The sequence below is a fragment of the Phaethon lepturus genome, unplaced genomic scaffold, assembly GCF_000687285.1.
Source record: "Phaethon lepturus isolate BGI_N335 unplaced genomic scaffold, ASM68728v1 scaffold3321, whole genome shotgun sequence".
Taxonomy (NCBI): domain Eukaryota; kingdom Metazoa; phylum Chordata; class Aves; order Phaethontiformes; family Phaethontidae; genus Phaethon; species Phaethon lepturus.
In genome coordinates this window covers 217,081-239,538 of record NW_010516813.1, presented here as the reverse complement: position 1 = coordinate 239,538, position 22,458 = coordinate 217,081, and the positions used below count along the sequence as shown (strand labels likewise).

The 22,458-nt window shown below is 41.0% G+C and overlaps 1 protein-coding gene across 1 annotated transcript in view; it reads right to left on the bottom strand.

The window, feature by feature from the left end:
- ELMO1 (engulfment and cell motility 1) overlaps positions 1-22,458 on the bottom strand; it is a gene marked incomplete at its 5' end in the record, with an annotated part of 242,586 nt that overhangs the window by 5,762 nt on the left and 214,366 nt on the right. Inside the window, 4 exons of the mRNA XM_010296172.1 lie at positions 709-786; positions 6,245-6,327; positions 9,976-10,083; positions 18,450-18,562. Of these exons, the coding sequence (XP_010294474.1) occupies positions 709-786; positions 6,245-6,327; positions 9,976-10,083; positions 18,450-18,562 (382 nt within the window). The remainder of the gene's footprint in view (positions 1-708; positions 787-6,244; positions 6,328-9,975; positions 10,084-18,449; positions 18,563-22,458) is intronic.

Sequence of the window (22,458 nt, the reverse complement as noted above, 5' to 3'; positions counted from 1 at the left end):
TGTCTTTATACAAGTGAGACCCATTGCAAAACACTCTCCTGTGGAGATGGAACAGAAAGGATCTTCTATGATCACCTGTCATGAACGATGTTAAACAATGTGAAACTAAGAATAAGGGGATATGTTATTCTGGAAAACACAAGTCTCTGGCTGAAACTGAGACCCAATGATGGTATAACCTCCCCTTATTATGCTGGCATCGTCAAGATGAGCTGAGGGTGACAGTGATTCTTTAAGAAGTTGGCTGTACAAATCATCAGTGTTGAACTAAAGTTCACTAAAGTGAACACACAGCAAAATTCTCCAGTGTCTCGAGTAGACCAAGAGAAATCTTTATTACACCAGGAAACGGTGAACAAGGTCTATGGAACTGTGAAGTCTGTCCAAGCTCTCTTCTTTCTCTTACTTATGGCTCATATTTCAGTAGGGCTTAGAAATACTGATCTTTAATTTGGACCTCATGTGCTCTATGATGTACAAATACAAAACATATTCCTTCTGTGGCTCAGGATATGCATGAAAATTGCAGAAAGTCCTGCTCCCGTACTAAACCCTCTGCTTTCAGTCAGTTGTGAGACATGACACAGATTTAGATGGACCTGTACTCGGTGTGAAGATGACCATTCTTATGTCCTTATACAGCTGTCTGCTGCTATAAAGCAACTAAGAGGGTTTCAAAGAAGTTTCTGTACTCTGAACTTGACTTACCTCATGTTTGTCTGGAGCAATGAAATTCAGCTGGCCACTCGAGTCATACAATATAGAGAAAGCAAGCTCTAGCACCTCCTGGAACAATACAAAGAAACATATTAATGCTGCATGAAGAGGCATTAATACATTCAGGTCTGTCTGTCTTTGCTACCACTTATTCCCCGAAACAAGTAGAAAAATAGGTTATGGTACTTTCTGCCTGGTCAAAGCTGCAGCAGTACCACACTATTGCAACAGACAGGCACAGCAAGAACCCCAACACAGATGCTTCAGTCAGAACAAACTCACACCCTGCCAGTGCTGACTGTAGCTCACTCGGTCATGGATTACTTTAGCATTTGAGTTTAGATTTGAGCTAGGCAATGGCGAGGACTAAAATCAACATAACCCATAAGAGTACACTTGCAACAAAGTCTTCATGAAGACCCACGATTTCTTCAATTTGTATAAATTAAACTTGCAAAGTTCTGCAAGGTTTGATTCCCTGTGTCAAAAACCTTGCCAGGACAGTTAATCTCCTGGTATATACTTATGCCTTTTCACAGCTGGAAATCTATTAAATTATTAATTCTCAAGAGATTTCTGTCATTTCGTCTCTACCTGAACCAGAGGCAGCAGACTCAATCAAACTGAGCTATCTGGGTTACTTAGTCATAAAGACCCAAATGAATGTCGGGAAAAGAAAAAACAATAATCTTTTTTCCCCTCAGCATTGAATCTGGAATTTCAAAGATGCCAAAGTGAATTTGTTAAGCACTGACCTTCCCTAAAAGTCACCTGGACCTGGCTTCCTATGGGGAAACCCATCCAATCTGAATAAATAGTGAACTTCCACTGGCCAGCAGTGGGCACGTAAAGATGTTGTGTTATCATGGTTATTGCACACATCACTACATGCGCTGTTACAAGCATTTCACACCCTGTAAGCTAGCTGACATGGACATAACAACTCTGTGGAAAGAAGACCCAGCTACAGAGGAGTGCTGACTCATAACTACGATCTGTATCGTATGTCCTGTTTTCTTCTCCTCTTGACTTCCTGAGCCCCATAATACTGATTGTCTTTGCTGACTCGCAGGTGACAACGGTCCCGACACTGCCAGCAGTGACAACAGCGTGGGTTCTTAGATTTGCTATGCTAAGTTTTAAAATGGAAGAATTGACTGCGAGGACTGCAGCATATACATTGCTCTAGATTTCTACCCCTGATCTCCTGGTCTGAAACAGACCTAGGTCTTTGGCTTTCAGTAAGGGTTATTTCATTTTTTAACTTGTGTGATTAAGAGCAGAGTCTGATTCATAAAACTTGCAATCCTTAGGGATAATCTTGGATGATCAGAGCTCAGGCTTCTCACGGGAAATGCTCTTGGTTTCCTTGAGTTTAGCTATTTGGTCCAACTTGCTGTATTGCCAGGCCACGGAAGACAAGTCTGTGTTAAACCCCCAAGGAAGTTGCAAACGCTTAACAGCACTCAGCAAACAAATGGCCCATGGCTCACATAACCTTTTTGTGTTTTAGGCATGTCTCTCTGCCACACCTTATTAAGAGTGACGTCGCTCCTTACAGAAACAAATTTACCTCTGCCCACACAAACCTGGCATTATCTCCTCACAGAGTCTTATAAATTATTGACAGAACATGCCAAGTCATGCAACTGAGTTTGTGAAATAAAACGTAACGTTGCAAAAAGGGCTTGTACTGCTCTGCTACGACCTTCCTGAATTTCATGAAGGTCAACAACAATCCCACCAGCCTAGCCTCTGAGTATTTGTCCTTTGGGAAGTTCCAAGGGATTGAAGTTTTTGTTCATCTCAAAGAAAGGAAAAGGAGATAAAAGCCCTGCCTGAAAGAGGAATATGCCAGGGATCCACAGGTTTGGTCATTCCCAGTCAGGTAGACAGTAAAAAAGGCCTAGATTCAGGGCACTAGGTTGTCCTTTATGGAGGTAAGTGGGTGTTTGACAGTTTGGCTCCAGTTCAGCTTCTTGGCTGGCTGCTGTGGAGGCTAAAGGCTCAGGAATTACAGCTTCCAGGGGCCAGCATCTCTGTCATCTCATGTACAGCAAACTGTCAAGGAAAATGGAAGCCTAAGGAGCAGGAGTTGCCAACTGGCCCTCCACACTGACGGTGGTCTGGCTGACTTCTCAGGCACCCCCTCCTGGTTTTGTTACATTCCCATCAATGACAGGTGATTTTGAGGAATTGGCAGTTCCTAAAGGAAAACTGGTCAGTCTCCATCAGCCATCTGTGGTTTTCCTCCTCCCTTTTCTGTCTGACTTCTCAACCTTTCTCAAAGCAATTTTCCACTCCAGCTTTTTCCACCCATTTCTCTTGCTCTCTGGCCTTTCTTCTCTCCCATTCTTTTTGTTTTCGTCTCCTCCTTCCCCACCTCAATCTGCTGAACTCAGTCCCTTGATACTTCTAACTCTTTCCACCCTTGCACATTTCAGACCTCTGCCCTTCCCTTGATGCTTGCCAAAGGTAACAGTATTGAGATCCACAACATGCCTCTCTGGAGCTTCACTGAACACAGGGAACAAGAGGCTCTGTACCTGCTGGCTGGCCACTCCTTGGTTTCAACTCTGCAGGCAAAGTTTTGCGGGTGGTATGAGGAGAAGCTTGCTGCTTCCATGCCCAGAGCTTCTCTCTCCCCCAGTCTCTGCTGGCCCCTCATGCTGGGGGGGGAGCTATTTTTGATGAACGGGCATTTTAGGTGCCTGCAGGTGAGTGATCCCACACAGCTGGAATGACCTCATTACTCTCTGCCTACTCTGTTGTCAACAGCCTCAAGGTGCCCTTTGCTGAAGGCTGAGGCCACAGCCATGTTAAGTTTGCTTGCCAGAGCCAAGAGATCTGCCCCCACAGAACTATCTACACATGCAGCGAGAGGGAACTTGTTCAACCAATAAGAAATAAAAGAGAAGAGAAGCTGTAGAAGAACAGGGAAGTGAACAGAACCATTTCTGCTGACTAAAAAGGAACCAAGCCTGAAGCCTGCCACATCAGCAAACAAGAGGTGACAGAACACTCAGAAATACATGGCAATGTTTTTTCCAAATTCTTCTGTCATGCTTTGTTTTGAAGGCTGTAAAATCTAATACATTTCATTTCCTTGAAATTCATTAATATTACTCGAGAGTCAGAAATAAGGACTTTTAAATTAAACCTAATTTAAAAACACATGCAAGATGAACAACAATGGATTCAGGTCTGGTCCTATCAAGTCGTTCCCAGCTTCATATCCATGCAAATTCCAATTCAGTTTAACTCTTATTTATTTCTAAATGGTCCTGCTGGAAGAATAATGGCCATGTGCTGGCAAATGAGGAGATGCTGAAGCCTTTGTTAGGGACATTCTGCCAAATCCGGCGTGTTCATAGCAGTGGCATTCTGACATTCAATTTTCTTTTCTGCCAATGAATAAACATTATGGAGGTCGTTACATATTTACAAAGAAAGCACAGGATGAAAAGGCCTCTTAAAAAATATATCACTGATTGTGACATTTCAGGAAGTGAACGGTTTCATACACCAAACTCAGCCAAACTGCATTCTATATCTGGCTTTTTTTTTTAAATTTTTATTTCATTGTCCATATTAACGTGGTACTCTGCAAACAATGATGTGTTATTCCTAAGTCAGTTAAGTAGTTGCAATATTGCGCATGACAGTTTGATTGGGGTGACAAATAATTTCACAAATTCTGTGATTCCCAGGAAAAAAAACAAGGTATCAAGGAAAGAAAATAATTAAAAAACCCAACACCAAAACACCACACCAGAAATAGTAAAATCATCAAAATTATTATTGCCTGGGTCTCAAATGGAAGGCTCCAGCCACAGATGCAGCCATGCTACTTACCAACTCCTGATCTTCACATTCTCAGCCAGCAGTTTTATGCCAGTCCAGAGCAATTTTACATGAGAAAATGGGGCAATGCTGATAGCTGAGGACAAACTGATCTGCAGCATTGCTATTTAACATTAAATACTATCTAGACATTACTGCTCCATAAAGATGACACATTTCCATCACTGCCACCCACTGCTTTCCTTCTTCCTGTCTTTCCTTTTTGTGTGGACATATGAATGCTAAGACAAGGAAGCACTAAAAATACTTTATATGCATCATATAAATGCCCTAGCCAAATGCTGTTGATGGTTCAGCTGTAACATGAGGTAGGAGTTATATGCAATCTATTGTGTGCATGAGTGTGTTTGTGCCCTGATTCAGAAAATCAACAAGGAAAAATACTCCTGGGATTATTTTACTGGCTTGGCTTGACTTTTTCATTTCCAACCATGTAAAGCCAAGGCTGAAAGGAGATTGTGATAGACTTAGAACAACTCATGTGTATGAGAAACATATGCAAAGAATACTCGAGATGATCCACGTATAGTTAAGGAAAGAAAAGTTGCAGCTATGAAGCTGCAACAGTTGTGTGATGTAATTTTTGGTGGTGCCTTTTCATTTTTTATGGTTCCCATCAGAATTGTTTTTTCCAGTATTTATTTGAACACTAAACACATGCATTTTATTTTTAAAGTGCCAAAGCAGGAACTCTTAAGTTTACTATTTTGTGCATCAAAAGATCTTTCTAGTTGGACCCAAAATTTCTCAGTTTCAGGTAACCAGAAATTCTGATTCAAATCTTCTGATCTGGTTCCCAGACTTCAGGGTGTGGTTCTAGATCAGACTGAACATCATTAGAGTCTCACTCCTTCTCGTAGAGTCAGACAGTATGACCTGATGGAAATCTTATGAATACACCTCATGATACGGTATGAAGACCTTCACCGCTAAAGATGTCAGTCTTTGCTAGTAACTCAATTTCTTCTTGCTGTGGTGGCAATTCTTACTAACAAAAACTCTGCAAGATTCTGGCACTGTACAATCTGAGTCTTACTGTCAGTTTACAGCTCTCAATCTGAAACTCTGAAAGCTAATGTAAATCTACTTTAAGCTGACCATTGTCTCCTACACACTTTTTCCCAAATCCACTGCTGAATGTACCCTTATACGCCTCATTAATTGCCTAGAGTTTACCTTACTTGCTTTTGTTGGCAGTTGTTTTTCTACCTGACTGGACCTGAAGTTATCATCAGCTGGACACTAATTGCAATTTTGGCATATGCCAGTGTTCAGTGAATGTGAGCTCATCAGAGAATACAGCTGGAACAAACTAGTTATTTATCAGAGATAATATAGGAGTAGGTACCAACAGTCATTGCTAGTCTGCTCTGTAGCAGCAGTCAAAACTGCTTTGCATTAGAGGTAGAAGACATGACTACTAAAGACTATCCTAAGGTGCTCTGGGTGTATCACAATGCACATCTGCCATGTAATCCAGGAAAGGAGGGTAGGCTGTCCCAGTAATTTAACTCAAATGGTCTGAGGTGAAAACAAAGTGTGTGTGCATACACAGAAATGTGACAGGCTGGAATGAAAAATACCTATATTGCTTCAGGGAAGGTCGAGTTGACAAGCTTTGTATTCTGCAGGGTGCATGTTCATAACAATTTGAGAACCATACCTTGTTTTGTTTAAGAGCTCCTTTCTCCTTCATGTGAGGGCAGTCTTTCCCAGTCACGACAGCTTTTATATCTGCCACTGGTACTGCATTAAAAAGAAACAAAGGCAAAAACCAGAAAAGTAGTTACAACCAAGGTGTGTAAAACCTACAGAATCTAAGAGGCAAGACTAATGCGTTAAAATTGCTGCCGCCTTTGCCATTTCCTGACTGTTGTAAGAAAAAAAAAAAGGAAGAAAACAACAAAAATAGGAATCAGAGGCTCTTGACAAAATTTCAGGCATCTGGATAAATTCTGAGTATGCTTTTTCTTGCCTGTTGAAACTACTTTGGGTAAGAGTGGTTCATATAGATGTGTACCTGTGTCTGGACGGTTTTTATGTGTACTCATGTATCCAAAAAACATACACTGTTTTCTGCCTTATAATGCAACATACCCGCCCTGGTGTTGCTCTTTCCTAGGCATCCAGGTAAATTCTCTGCTGGAGAGAGGATGCTGGGCAAGTTGGACCATACTTCACTCGATGCTGTTTTCCTTCTGTTAATGGCTGTATGTATTTTTCAAATATTTTTTTATTTCACTCCCAACAGCAGTTTAGTCGCTTTCTGGTACTAACAGGGGTAAGGACTACCAAGGCTTATAATGACCCATTCCAATTGCTTCAAAACATGAAATGATCAGAAATCATTGGGGGGTTGCGGGAAAAAAGGTAAGAAAAAAAATATTGGAAGCTGCTGCCACTCAGACTCACTCAGAGAGTGAGGTCACTAAAACACAAAGATAAATTTCTCTGAGTTTCAAGTGGAAGTCAATTTTCCAATGGTAATTACATTATGGAGAATCTATATGCTCCACAATACGATATGGTCAGTGAGTGACAGTTTCTACAATCAATAGATAATCCATTATCCTTGTGGCTGCAGAAAAGCATCATGTATAAAGAACAGCATAATAACATGAAAGTCTGTTACTACCCCATTCTTTACAAACTCTAATGGAAATTCTGGAGAGGAGAATTGCATTTTTTCTTCTACTGGGTATGGCCAATACTATGTATTTTATTACAGATTACCTCAGCACTATGATTAAATGGATACTATGGGATATAATAGACATTTTTAAAGGATGTTCTTTGCATGGAAAACTAAAAGAAATGCAAGTTATTTGGACATTCACTACTCAACCTCTCCTGCCTCTAGACTCAGCATTTCATGCTGCAGCCCTGCTAACTTTTTGTGTCTCTGACACTACCCTACTTTTTGGTCAAGAAGAGATACCATTTCTGAGAGGCGAGAGCGAGCTAGGACAACCTGGGAAATAAAGGATATATTTGATTGTGATTATGATAGAAAGGTCTTCTTAAGAAGAAAGAGTTCACAGCATTTGCTGAAGGTGCCCAGAAACTCAGTTTCTCTAACTTCTTAAGGTAGGGTTTTCTCAGGTTAGATCTCTCAACCAAGAAGGTTTTTCTCCAGGTTTCATACACTTGATCTCTGTGATCTGGAATGCAGTTACTATGGGAGATCAGAGACTGATGTGACATCCTGGTCTTTATTTATCTGGAACTTGGCCTATTCCTTGCTTTGGAAAAGTAGAATCAAAGGCTTCAAACAGGATCAGAAGCCAACTACAATATGCTGGAGTGTGTGAGCACAGACGCAATTCGCTCATAACAGATAAAGCCCTGAAGAAGAGGGAAGCTGTTTTCTGTCCCAGCTGGAGTCTGCACATCTTGTTAACTCTGCCAGCCTGAAGAGAGGGGTGACATTCACAGAAGTGAAAAGGTTAAAAACCCACACATTTATTTTTGGAGATAGACACCAGTTATTCGAACTTGGCCAGGAGTACACATAATGCTCTACTCTGCTTCTCTTCATCCTCCATTTTCTTACCTACCTAATTCTCTTTCATCTGTTGACCTGTTCCCAAACGCTGACAATCTGGTCAACATATTCAGACCTTAATAGTTCAAAATTCAGTATAAGTCTATCAAAAGAATGTCAGAATATTTCTGGAAAATGCTCTGTAAAATTCCCAAGCTAGTTTGGCCTGATGCGTATTGAGCAATAGTGCCGTTTGTGATCTTGTATCTTGCAATATTCTCAACTCTAATTAAACTCTAATATGGGTGGCACTGCAGTAAATCTCATACACTTCATAGCCTGAAAACCTGAGATATTAATGAAATAACCATAACTTTCTTACACTACATCAGCATCTGCTCTGCCAGCAGGGAACTGGTTGGTCTGGCCCAGTGGTTCCTAAAGTAGGATCCTTCTGTCCCTATGGGATGCTGACATACCTGAGTAGGCTCAAGAGCCTACAGAAAATGCAAATGCAAGATGAAGCTTGCAGTCAAGGTCAGGGGTTTCAGCCTGGAAGTGTGCTCAAAGCAAACAAATCTGGGAACTGCTGGTCTCATAACTGTGCCTGCAGTTCGAGTGTGACCTTCAGTATTCTTCTGTCATTCTGATGCTACTGTAACATTCAAGGGCTATTTCTCTAAGTCTCATCCAGAAAAACAGCCTCTTCCAGTGCCAATGCAGCAATGTGAACCCCCATCCTACATTCTGCCAAGACTGCAGTAAGAGCGTGAAACATCCTTGAGGCAATCTGTAAGGCAATGAAAACAAGGGAACGTGACTGTGAACTGCCAGGGCTCCAGCATCACATAGGCTCTTCTTTACTTCCCAGACTGTGTCTGGGACCACTTAGAAATTTTAAAAGGTACTACCTGAAGATAGGTTGTTGGAGCAGAAAAGAGAAGTAATTCTTTGTTTTACCAAAATACAGGAACGTTTAAATCACTGATTTTCTCCTTTCACAATTTTCAGGTTGGAGAAATTTCCAACATCTCAAAAATTAGTCTTTCTACTATTCCGTGAAAGAAGTGGAGCGACCAGCTGGAATACTTGTACAGCGTGTCTAATTTGATAATGCCAAGAATGGCATTTAATACTAATGGAGGTTCAGAAAAGAACAAAAAGAAACTATTCCCTATTCAATGCTTGATTTCTCAAAGTCACTTTCTGGTGACAGAACTACACTGGTCATTATTTCAGTCATCACAAAAAACTTTCCCAGGATTGCAGGTTAAACCTCTACAACTCATGTTAAAGGACAAAGGAGAAATTATCACAACCGTGTGATTTTCAGAAGGGCTCCAACATTACTTTTGACTACAAAAAATATCCTGATAAATCCCCTGGCAGGAGCTGTCACAAAGGAATGTCCTTTCCCAGCTGGTCACACAGTAACTGCGAGGTCCTCTCAATACTGTTCACAGTGATGCGTCATCTTTAAGTCCACTCCCCACGACAATGAATAAGATCTCCGCCTGCCACGTATTTCTCCTCCAGCCACTAGACTGTTTGCCACGGAAGAAACATCTGTCTCCGCGGACAGGAACTGCTTCTGAATATGCCCGAGTATTCTTATTTGACATCTGCAGTTAGACAAGCAATGAAAATACACTGTTCCTCCCCAGTAAAGGCATGACATTTCCAAGCTGAATGAAATTATAAACTCATTGGAAAGCTGAGCTCAAGGCCTCATACACACTTGCCAAAACCAAGAGAGCAGTGTTCGGATGCAGGAGGAAATGTCCTCTGCTCTCTATCTCTGTAAACAGAGCTGCTGCTGCTGTCCTGTGTTAAGAGAAATTTACTGCAAGTTATACAGCGGAACTAGCTTAAAAGAAGCGGAAGTAGCACGATCCTTGTGCATGACTTACATTTATCTTGCAAAGAATCATGGGGGACTTCTCCCTGGGGACTTTCTTCCAAGTCTCCGTAGTGCAAGACCTTGTGATTAGGTGAAAGTCGACAATACCAAAATTTGTCTGTTAAAATAAACACATTAAACAAGGTCACTAACATGTCTTCATCAGCATTATCAATAGCATAGGAGAAAGCTTACTCAAACGAGGCACTAGAGGGAAGGACCGTCTTGTCTCTTGCAGAAGGAATGTGTGGGGTGTGTGGAAAGTAGGGCAGGAACTTTGCTCGGTAATTTTACTTGATTAAATGAAGCTGGCATTAATCTACCACTTTTGTATTGACTTAGTTACTGGCTCCAAAAAGAAATACTAGCAAGAAACAATCGACTTAATTTTACAGGATATTATATACCTTCATGGACAGAAGAGTGGCAAAGTAACCACTGCTTTGAGTGGATAACTTTAACATGCCCATAAAAGCTTCATTTTTAGCACCCGCTATGCGAAAATTAAGCCCTGCCAGCTGTCTTGTGTGGGACACCCAAAACCTGACACATTTGAAATATCCCATACTTTATGAAAATTATGACTCATGTCTTTCTATAGACATGGGAGAATACCCCCATATTTATGGAGGGACTGGACATAATAAACATGCAAAAATTTAAAAAGCAGATGTTAACTCCCGTGTCCTGCTGATAACTTAGTGCTTTGCATGGTCACAAATACACATGTGCCCGTAGAGTCATACTCCAGTCTGCATTTTAGCCCTTCCTAGAAGATGCATATTTACATCTCCTGCCAACTCCTGCTTCGCAGGCTGTAATTCCCCTTAACGATATTTGTTAAAATCTGCCCTGTGAAGAACATCGGCTTTGTAGAGCCGGGCCACCCCACTGCATAGCGCGCAGGGGCCGTGCTTGCCAATTCCCTTTCTGAAATAGCAAGAACGAGGTTACACTTCCTTGTCAGTGCACTTTCTATTTAATAAATAGATCCCATAATGTTAAGCTGTCAAAAATACAATCTTGTTACATCCAAGCTATAAATCTCCAAACCCTCAGACCGAGGTTAGATGTTAAAATGCCAGTGGGGGTGCAGAGGGCTTCTCTGCCTCTGTGCTTCTCCCGTTGCTGGCAGCGCCGATGCCAAGCAGTAGCCTAAGGGACAATCTGGAGGAAATGTTAGCGCTAACGCAGCCCCGCGGTGCTGCAGTCGCCGGGGGCGAACGGAGCCACAGTTCGGATTAAAACGTCGGAGGAGCTATACAACCACCAAAGCCAGCATACGTGAGCTCGTCTGCGGTGTCCGCTGCCTCTATCGGCCTCATGGACCCAACTTCTTTCTGAAGGACACTCTCTAGTCCCTTGGCCAGCCATTTAAAAAGCAATGCGATAAAACACAGAGAAAGGCAATGCAGCTTTGAATGGTATAAGTGGGCTTCCACGTGCCCTTCTGAATTTCCTTGCCGTGGTGGGTAGAAATGTTTCAGGGGAAAAAACCCACATGCTTCAATCCACTTTCTGAATGTGCAGCCCCTTCTACAGAAAGGTATCAAAAGACCTTACAAACAGCTGGCAAAGGCTCAAAACAGCAATGGGCAAGATCCTGGTTATCTACTTCACAGCCATGCACAATACTGAAAGATTTATGGTAGAGAGCCTGAGATTATGATTTTGTGACGCATACAAAAAGAGCTGCTGAAAGATGGACTTACCCTGGACTGTAAGCACTACATATGATGTAGTAGCACAGTATGGGATCAAGCAGAAAACCCCACTTGCAAAACTTTTGTAGGGATTTGAAACTAGAGCAAGCAGGAGCCCTCACTCAGTAGACTCTCATCTGTGTGTCTCAGAAGGATGCATGTGAAACTTCTCTAGATTTGTACTTTTTACAGAGAATTCTACCAGAACCATATCAAAACCTGATGCTTAAAAAAATACACCCCATTGAATCTGATGGTAGATCATCATGCCCCTTGCTGAAGGTGCCCACTAAAGCCTCTAGTAACTGTAGCAGGAGGCTTTCACGTCTGGCTTTAACTGCAACCTCATTGTTTATTAGGCTGTACAAAGGAATATGACTTTCCAGCTCTAAGATTAAAAATAGTAATTTTTTTCCTAATAAAAGCCAATATGGTCTCACTATCTTCTCAATGGCCTGGCCAGGAAGATGGTGTAACTGAAAAAAAATACCATTAGTTCCTTTCAATTCAGCACAAATAGGGCTAGTGGTGTTAGCAAGGGTTTGAAAAAGTTTTGCTTTTTAACCTCCTAGGGTATATAGTGTTTTGGTAACCTTAGTCCTGTTTCAATGCCCTGCTCCAACAATAAAAGAGCGAAAAGTCCCTCAGTGAAAATGTCTTGCTTCATTTTTAGGGTGGGGTGGTTTTATGGGAAGAAACCCTATCTCTGAGGGCTTGTGGAGCCTTTTACAGCAATTCCCCATAACCCAAGGTTAATTAAAGAACTAATAGCCACAGACCATAGCTTGAAGCATGTCTGGCACAATTCCCCTATGGGCTTACTAATAACTGCCACCGTGCCACAGCTTTGCTGTCAAGAGGGAAAGCCTTAAATGAAACGTACAAATGGAACTAATGAGGTTCCCTCAGCCGCAGCCACTAAACGACTGCACCGGCCAGGCCGAGGAGGGCGATCAGCACGTTAGCGATGGGAAGGAACCCTTGCTTCTACAACCACCTCAGCCTTAGCCAGCTGGGGTGGGTTTTTTCAGCTGTACATGATGTTACAAACAGTTTATCAGACAACATTCCACTTACGAGAGATCTCAGTACCTTGGAGGGGAACGGTTTCCAACAGGATGTGTGCTATTTTACTGTAGTGCAGATGCTGAATACAATTTTATTGCAGGAGTAGTGTATAAAATAATGCTGTAGTAAAAATAAAAATTATATGAAATTGCTTCCACTGACAAAAAGGATGAAGAAATCTTAACTCCAGAACAGTACATGGGAAGTGGCCAATACTTACTTTCAGCTCTAAATTGATGAACAAATTAAAAAAAAAAAAAAAAATAGCAAAAGCTCGCTCTTTTCTACCATGATTAGAAAGTAGTTTTCATAAAACAAAGAAAAACTGCTGCCCAAACCCTCCAGAGCTCTTAAACCCAAGTCCGCAGAGCTGAAGTGCCACAGGAAGCTTTAAAGACAGGACTGGCATTTCTCAATAGACCCGGTACTCCACAGCTGGCAGATCTGTGTGTATGTGCACAGCTGGAGTGGGCAACTGTCTTCTCAGGAAGGAGTGGAGTTTGTTTTGGGTTTAGGCCCAGTCTTATGAATTTGCCCCAAAGCCTAAGTCAGAGAATCACAGAATTGATTGGTTGGAAAAGACCTTTAAGATTATCAAGTCCAACCACCAATCCAACACCACCATGCCCACTAAACCATGTCCTGAAGTGCCACACCTACACGCTTTTTGAACACTTATAGTGATGGTGACTCCACCACCTCCCTGGGCAGCCTGTTCCAATGTTTGACCACTCTCTCAGTAAAGAAATTTTTCCTAATATCTAGTCTAAATCTCCCCTGATGCAACTTGAGGCCATTTCCTCTCATCCTATTGCTGATTACTTGGTAGAAGAGACCAACCCCCACCTCACCACAATCCCCTTTCAAGGTAGCTGTAGAGAGCAATGAGGTCTCCCCTCAGCCTCCTCTTCTCCAGACTAAACCACCCCAGTTCCCTCAGCCGCTCCTCACAGAAGTCCCTTCTGTGAGCTAGAACTCTTATTTTGTATCCGGTGTTATTACACCTGCCTCTGTAAAGCTCCTCAGAGCAAGAAACTGTAGGAAGGGACAGTCGCTAACCACAGAGTCTTTGGAGACAATGTGGGCTCGTGATTTCATCGCAATTTTTGGACACTACATCACTTACACTTTCCATCAAGTCCTTATGCCTTTTAGCTCACTGACCACGATGCAATCAAATTAAGGTGAGAGTCTTCTTTGAGAAACAGAATTAATAATTATGGTTTTTAACCTGAAAAGGTTTCAAACAAATTGTTCTGATTTTCAGATAATTGCTAGAGCAGCCAGTGGGTTAAATATATTGTAGCACATCGCTAAAGATTATACATGAGGTTAAAAAATAATATCCCTAATAACAAAATTAGCTACCATTTGGCTAGAAGAATAATATTCAAAACTGTGACCAAACAGTAGGGCACAGAACATTTTGCTGATGGGCTACAGAGTGCTTGGCCATTCACATAGTGTGTTTCCAAGTGCACTAATGGCCAATGACTCATATGCCCTGAACAATGCTATCACAGGTAAAGAAGTGCTGTGGTTTGTACAGAAGTGCTCTATAGTTAGAATCTGGGGAGAAAATAGCTCAGATATGCATGGACGAAAGTCTGAGAGTATACTTTTTATCCCAAGATATGTTCCAGATTACTAAAGAAGGTTTTTGTTCAAAGCAAATCTTCCTCAGGGATTTAGCAACAGGAACACACTTTTAAATATATCAGTGAAAATATACATATTTGTGTAGATTTTAGATTTATGTACGTGGACTCACCCTTTTTCTTTCATTGTGTTGTCTTTCTCTAATACAACTGTAGTGACATATTTTCACCCTAACTGGTCTTAACTGCTGAGATGAAAGCCAGCAAGCCCTGCAAATGACTGGCAGAACAACTGACCTGTGGCAATGCTGGAGGCATATGTGGTTAACCAGTTCCTCTCAGCAAGTCACGCACTCACAGCATATTTTTTTTTATGGGACTATGGAGGGTGGGATGGAGTAGCAGTAGCAAAGAGACTTGGCAGAAAAAAGACGAAGTGTGTGTTCTTGTTCAGAAGTGTGAGTTACTTATCCTAGCAAGAGATGGAAAACCTGTCTTCACTTGATTTTTTGTTTTAATTTAATTTTTTTCTCTTTCCAGGTTACTTCCATGGTGCCTTGCATTTTTAATTTAATGGTGTGTATCAACAGGCTTTTCTTCCCTTCCAAAATTACTGTTCAAGAAACCTCATCTTTGTCTGCAAAGTAACGCAAAATTACTCTATATTCTTTGAAAGCTAAAAGGGGAATTTATTTCCATGAGTGCACCCAGCAACATAAACTACAAATGTACTGGATGACAGCATCAGAAGTATCTATTATCCTCAATAAAATGTCTTTATCTGCTACTTAGCTCTACTGGAAATAATAACTTTTGGGGTTGTAAAGTGCTTTGCAGGCTTTCGTTTTAGTCTTCTCCCCTTCCTTTTAGAAATTCACTGAGGTAGGAAAAAGCTGAAGAGGTCTATCTGTCAGCTGATGTCCACCATCAAGGAATAAAGTGGGGATTTGCAGAGCTTCGTGATCTGCTGTTGAACAATGACTAGAAGAGCAGGCTAGATTTTGCCATTTCATTTCCAACTGATTAAGAATGTTTAATAAAAACAGGAGTTAGTGTTGCAGTTCTCCTATGAAACCTTGCAAGGGAAAGGCCATGAATTATTTGAAAGTGCTAAGGATCTTGCTGGGACAACAATGGTATTTCTGAATTTTGGCTACTGAGAGATCCTGCTGATATGATAATCCTGTGCTGAAACACAAAGAGATCTGACTACGGATACCTCGCAGCTTAATATTCAGCATCTCCCCACTGAATCACCTGTTGGACTGGAGGCTTTCCAATGCCAAGTACATATGAAAGTGTTTCACCTCTTCTCAAAAGGCTGTAAGAGGGTGTAAACTTCCCCGCTCATTTTTTTGTAAGTCAATTTTTTCCACTTACTGTGACTAACCATGTGTGTCCTACCACATGTTCAAACAACAGTCTTAACAGAAGTTTGCTCTGGAGTCTTTATCAAGGGATAATGCCTGTTAATTATTTTTTAAATGGGCAATTTAATGCTTTCAGCTTCTCCTGTGTAGGGCATGTTCAGGTTCTTCTTGTACATAGATTTGCAACATTAGTTCCAGGACTGTCTCAAGGGAAAAAAAGAATCACAGGAAAGGTAAAAGCAGCAGCATACATACTAAAGTAGAACACCTACCTGATCTTAGCACTCTTACAAGTAGGTTGCCACATAACAGGCAAATCATGACGCCTCACAGCACTCTCCAGTTCTGTTTCAGCTCCGAATCAACCTGGATGGACCATGGCCCTTTGAGGGCCTTGGTAATGCTCCATGGCAAGTGAATTCAGTTGGAGCAGCGGGCAAGTGACGGGGCTCCTGGACCCATATGTAGCACAAGGAACATGTACACGGAGGTGGATTGGGGGAGAGGAGATGGGGAGGTGGGGTGAGGCTAACAGAAGACACACTCAGGAATTTGGGACTTTGTACTGTTTTTATCAGGACATTCAGAGGAATTGTCTGAAAGCTTGACTGTCCCGATGTTTAGTACCACTAGCTAAACCTCTGGTCCTCCATTCACTTTACTTCATCTCCTAGTTCTTGATATCATGACAGCCCTGGTCTTACAGCTTGCTCTGCCTGGGGTAGAGAAGACCCTGCAGGATAAAGGCTGATTTCAAGAGACCTGCTTCTGCTTTGTGCCAGCTGCCACTGTTCGCTATTTGGACTGTGCCAGGCACTGTACATACCTAAAAAAGAATCCCAATTGAATGGTTTATATATGCCAAACATGCTTGTGTTTACAAACCATAGTCTGCGTCTTTATTAGATCACAGAGAGTTAGATCTTACTGAGTTTAGTCCTGGTGGCCTCATGATGATGATCACCTTCTTGTAAAGGTTGTGTCATCTCCCTCACTCCCAGGGGGTAAGTTACACTTCTGTTTCAGGGAATACAGGAAGTCTAACATAAAGCACATGGAACTCTTAAGGGCATGCAGTAACATGCCCTTCTAAATGGGCATGTATCTGACAAAAAAACATATATTTCAGAGATCAAGGTATTTCAGGCATGGTCACATGCTTTATTTGTTTCCAAAGAATTGTGAATTTTTTTGGCCCTGTGATATTAAAGCAATTAATCTGGTGGCCTATACAATTCACTGCATACATAGCAACCTTCTCAGCTGTGGACCAGAAGATTAAGTTGATTTTTTTTTTTTTTAATTTTTTTTTTCTAACTTCAGTTCCACTCTTATAAGTTGAACCGATTTATAACCCCTAAGGCTTTTGATCCTATAAATCATGAACTAACAACAGTTTAAGATAAAATAAACAGCCTATCTTCTCCTGGAGATCTGCCAAAAGAAGAACGTTTGCCACAAACCCTGCTCCTTCCCTAGAATTTCAGTCATTCAGATTAAGGCTATGAGAGGAATAAAATAAACAACCCTCAGTACTGATAGCCAAACCAAACTATGCATTACTTTAGCTACTTTCACTCCATGAATATGCTGCTGAAGCAAAAACACGTATCATGCCTCCCTATGAAATCTGTATAGAAAGTCACAGTGAAATATTAATGCTCCTTCCCTAAATTCTGTGCAGTGGGATTCAAAGGTTTTTGTAGGCTTGACAGAGAAGATATAAAGCTGCATCACATTTTTCTGCAACTCAACCCTTTCATAAAGGCTTTGACATTTTCCATAATAAACTCCCTACATTAAGGAAAGTTGTGTCCTATTTTCTAAGGAAAGAGGCATTGCAGTGATACTTCTCTTTCTGAAGAAAGCAGTTTTCCCCAATTGGTCTGAAGGTCTTGAATATTGATCTTTGTCAATTCTTACTCTTAGCTTTTGTAACTTTGTAATTTGTATTGTATTTACAGCGGAAAATAAATGGCAATCCGAATCCTCACAAAATGAGGGTTTTAAAGGGAAATTTTTGGATATTACTTCTAAGTAATATGCTGAATTTACATTATGTCCCCGTTGTTTTGTCCGGAGAAAGAAATGTGCCTCTCTGTGGGGAAGAGAACCATAGAGAGTTTCACTGTATAAAATAAGCTGTAAATCTAGCACTGAGCAACGACTCATAGGATTGGGAAAATAATCTTCTCACGTCAGTCAAGGATTCATCTGAAGGTACACAAATTACAGATCTAAGTGCTTTTTAAAAGTATACTTAAGCACCATAATATGTTTAATATATGGTAATATACAACAAAAACCAAGGACAGGCAGTATTAGAGGGAGGGGTGCAGAATGAGCTCATCACATATATAAAGGTGGTCCAAGTCAAATTTTGGCTACACCAAGTTTCATATGCTATTCCTGCAGAGGCAGAGATTTTGTTTTGAGATGAACAAGAAGCCTGGACATCCAGGCAGAAATCAAAATACCCAGTTGAGAGTTCAAGACTGCTGCTTGAGATTTCTGTCAAATGCTGGACTTGTTCCAGATGATCTGTGTGATGAAGACAAAACCAGTTCCAGAGAAACACAGGAAATCCTACAACAACTGTAACTTGGAGACGCTTTCAGATGCGCCTGGTAAAAACAGTCAAGACAGCACTACAACCAAGGATCTTGCCAGTAAAAGTAGTAATCCTCATCTCAACTTTTAGACAAAAGTGACAATTAAAGTCAGACTAGGCAGTCTGAGCTGTACCTTGCCGACGCCGACTGTTGAGTTTCCTAAAGCAGGTGCCCTCCACAAGTCGATTGAGACGTTGCTGCTTTATCAGTTCTAAGATCTCAGGCTGAATCTTCTCTTTTAGTTCCCTTGGGAAGAGAGAAAGTAGGCACTTGTCAAATTCAATCAAAGACCATCCTCTTTCCTCTGAGATAGATACCCAGAAGATGTTTCTGCAAGGATTTTGAGGGGGACGACACTACAGGCAGGTCCAGGTCAGAATCTAGTCTGCTCCAGGAAAAAAAAAAAAAAAAAAATTCTTTTTACCAAGAGTGGGAGTCAGGATATCTCTGTTATAGACATCTCGGTGCTACGACATCTGTGTATGACTCAGGCAAGTCACTTATTTGTTTCTTACTTTACTCATCTAAAAATAACTCTTGCTATAATGTACCAACAAGGTTTTTCTGTGGCAGATAATGCTCTTTCATCGTAGGAGCACTGTGAAGTTTATTTGAGGGTCTGGCGCCTTTTGTTGCACGATCCTCCACTGGTATACTTTACTAGCACTATTATTTAGGACAACACAAGGAGGCTAAAACACATTTTGAAACAACAATAAAAAACAGCGAGCAATAGTGACCAGCGCTATATGCTTGCTCTTAATTCCACGTCATTCCATTAATTCATTATTATCAGAATTTTGTGGCAGAATAACCCATGACTAGGGTTAGTCTCAACGATCAAACTTCACCCTTGCCCAGGAGTGCAGAAACCCACAGTGCATTTAGAAATAATATTATATATCCTTCAGAAAAATCCATTTTCTACATCCTACTTTGATAAGAGTTCAACATGTCAAGAACTAGGCAGAAAACGTATGCACATAATATTTAAAGTTTGATTTCCTATACCATCACATGGTTTCACAGATGTCTGAATGCATCAGTTATATCCTCACTTGGATTCATTAAGAATACATAAAAGACATAAAAGACAGGTTTAAACATCGACTCGACAGCAAGCCTAGTAAGATTAAAAAAATAACTGGATGTGTAGAGATTTTATAAAATATGAAGTGTGTCAGAACCGTAACTTTGCATTGCTGTGTAAATTAGGTAATACCAAAAATCATTCTGTCGGGCAGTATGTTCCAGCAATCGTCATGAAAAGGAAGCAAAGCTGTGGTATCCCATAGAGACAACACAAACTTCTCTCTTCAAAACCTCGGGAGCCCAGTCTCTGCTATTTCCACATTCATTTGGATCCTATACCTTTGGTCTGCCAGACCCCCACTGAAACCACTGGAAGTTCTCTGCTGGAAAGATCAGGCCTTTAAACAAAAATGCCATCTTTCCCCCAGGTATTAACAAAATGGTTGGAGTTCTTGATGCATAACCCACTGCATATTTACAAGCTGTGAAAATCAAGCTGGTCAAAAATCAAGGAACCATTGTAACTATAGAAACAGGCCACCTTTTGGAAATGTATTATTAGTTCTTTAGGATAATTTTCAAGCATTGTTGTTTTCTCATTGGGAACTAAGATATGAATATGCTGAATGGTTAAATACTGTCATTAAAAGAATTGTGTGCTTGAATAAACGTCTTGCCTTTACTGAAGTGATGAGCTTACCCGTTCCTCAGGTAAGAGCTGGGAACAGGGACTGAGGGGAAAGGTGTTAAAATACAGTGTGGATTACTCGGCAGTCCAGGCTACAGACTAAATCTCCAGCTGGACCGATTTCAAACATTCAAGACTGGTATAAACATCAGTTTGATATTTAGGTAGTTCAATTCAGAAATTGGATAGTTACCATTAAATAGATGTTAAAGATATAGCATCATATTTGTAAGACACTACTGAAAAAACCAAAAATGAAGGGGTCACCCAGCATATTAACATCTGACTGTTTGCTCATAGTATTCCCTCTTCCGTCCTCCAAAGCCCCATCTGCCCTTTACAAACCAGAAAAAGAGAAGGATTTTTAACAAATCCAAACATAAACAGGTGATCTTCTCTGAAGTACTTCACTGTCTAAGGCAGACTTTCCATAGGAGGAAGGGAGGTAGGAAAGAAGGGACACCTTCCAACTCTTTGCTGAGGCACTGGAGTCCCTCTCCACATGTGCATTTATTTGCTCTCACAACCACGAAGCTCAGAGGTAGCACTCTCTTCTGTTTTACAGTCTCCATACCTGAACACACAGACGTTGTGGAGACAACTCATTAATCCATGGAGAGACAGTCTTCAGTGACTTTGGACTTTAGTGACACCCCATAAATCCATACATCCCTTGCCATGGTCACCTGCACTTGCTGTCCACAGCAGCTCATAACAACACATGGTTACTCTGACTTGTATGGTTTTCAGATACCATGACTCCAGATACATTTTTGCAAGGTGATCCTGCCACTTAGTGCTCCTCACTGTCAAGGTTTCTCTTCCACCACTTCAAGGTGACAGAAATCGGGCAGAACAATCAAACCATGGCACACAGTTAAACAAAAGATGTACTGCTCTGAATCTTTATATTTTCTTCAGAAAGCCATCTGAAGGCAAGGGAGTTCAGTTCCTCAGGGTCAGTGTCTAAAGACAGGAGGATTCGGAAAATCCCTCTACAAGAAATAGGTCCTCCTGCCTAATTTTAAAATGAAACAGGAGCAATGAGCTAAAGGAAGCTCATAAATGCAAATATGTTTTGTGAAAATTTTATTTCTTGTCCTTCAAGATGACATTGGCTTAACAGTTTGTGCCTTGTGAAGAGAGAGAGAACAAACTTGGAAAGTCTAAAGAGACAGTGGCTTTAAAAATTGCTATTAGTTTCCTACTGTGTTCCTATCACGTAAGAATGGCAAAAGTTAGCGGGCTGGTAAGACAGAAGGGTTGAGGGAACGACACAGTAATATATATGATTGTTAATTTTCTGATTTCACTGGTCTCGGCACTATAGGCAATACTGACATCAGTTACTTGCTTTTAAAATAACAGACCTGAATTGTCGGCAAATCTGAAAATCATTAGAAATTATTTTTAAATTATTCAAATGATACTAGTTCTTCTTCAACACAAGTTATATCTGTCCTCAGCTTTTACCTTTCCAGCTTATAGTTAAGACTCTTTCTTGTTAGCTGTTTTCTTTCCAGGATGGGGCATATTACAGACGTTTAAAACATTACAACACAACAGGAAAGTAATCCCAGAACTGCTTTCATGTGTTTTGTACTTTTATCTTTCTGGCTTGTAGCTATGCCCTCTCCTAATCACTTCACGCATTCAGAGCGGGCATTAATGACTCCTCCTAACATTGCAGAGAAATCTGTAAGATAAAAAGCCAAAAAACATCCACATCCCTCCCTCTATTTCCCTGTATGTTGCTGATTTTGACACAGATGTTACTTAGCAATGGCTTCCTAACTGACATTAACTGTCCCTTAAACAGCAAACCTCCACTTAGACATCAGACCTGTATCCAGTATTAACCCATCACTGTTTCCATTTAATGTGTCAAGGAGATCTCTGGTCCTCTGCAGGCCCACAGGACTCCTAGACACCTTCTTCCACAGCCATTCAAAATGAACCAGTGATACTTGATCATTTTGTAGTGGAATGGCTGTTTGGATGATCAATAACGATCCAGGAATCTTGAATCATTCTGCTCTGAAGGACTTTTATTTTCCCTAACGAAAAGTAGAGACTGAAAAAACTTCATCTCACATGATACAACAATGCTCATATAAAAGAAACAACTAATCCTTGCAAAACAAGGTTGTTGTAGTTATGAGGATCTAAGGCAACACCTTCCAGCTTACATTCAAATGCAACTTTAACTGAAGCTTCACTCAACCAGCAGGTTGAAAACTTCGTACAATGAACAGCAGAAGAAAGACTTCTATCATGTTCAAGGCAGGAAAAACCATCATCTGATTGCCGTATTCTCATGCAGAATTGAACAAGGCCTGCCGACTTTACATTCACGTTGTGTGCCATCTCTTTTAGCATATCTGCAAGGCTTTAAAATATACAGCACAGCCACAATTGCTCT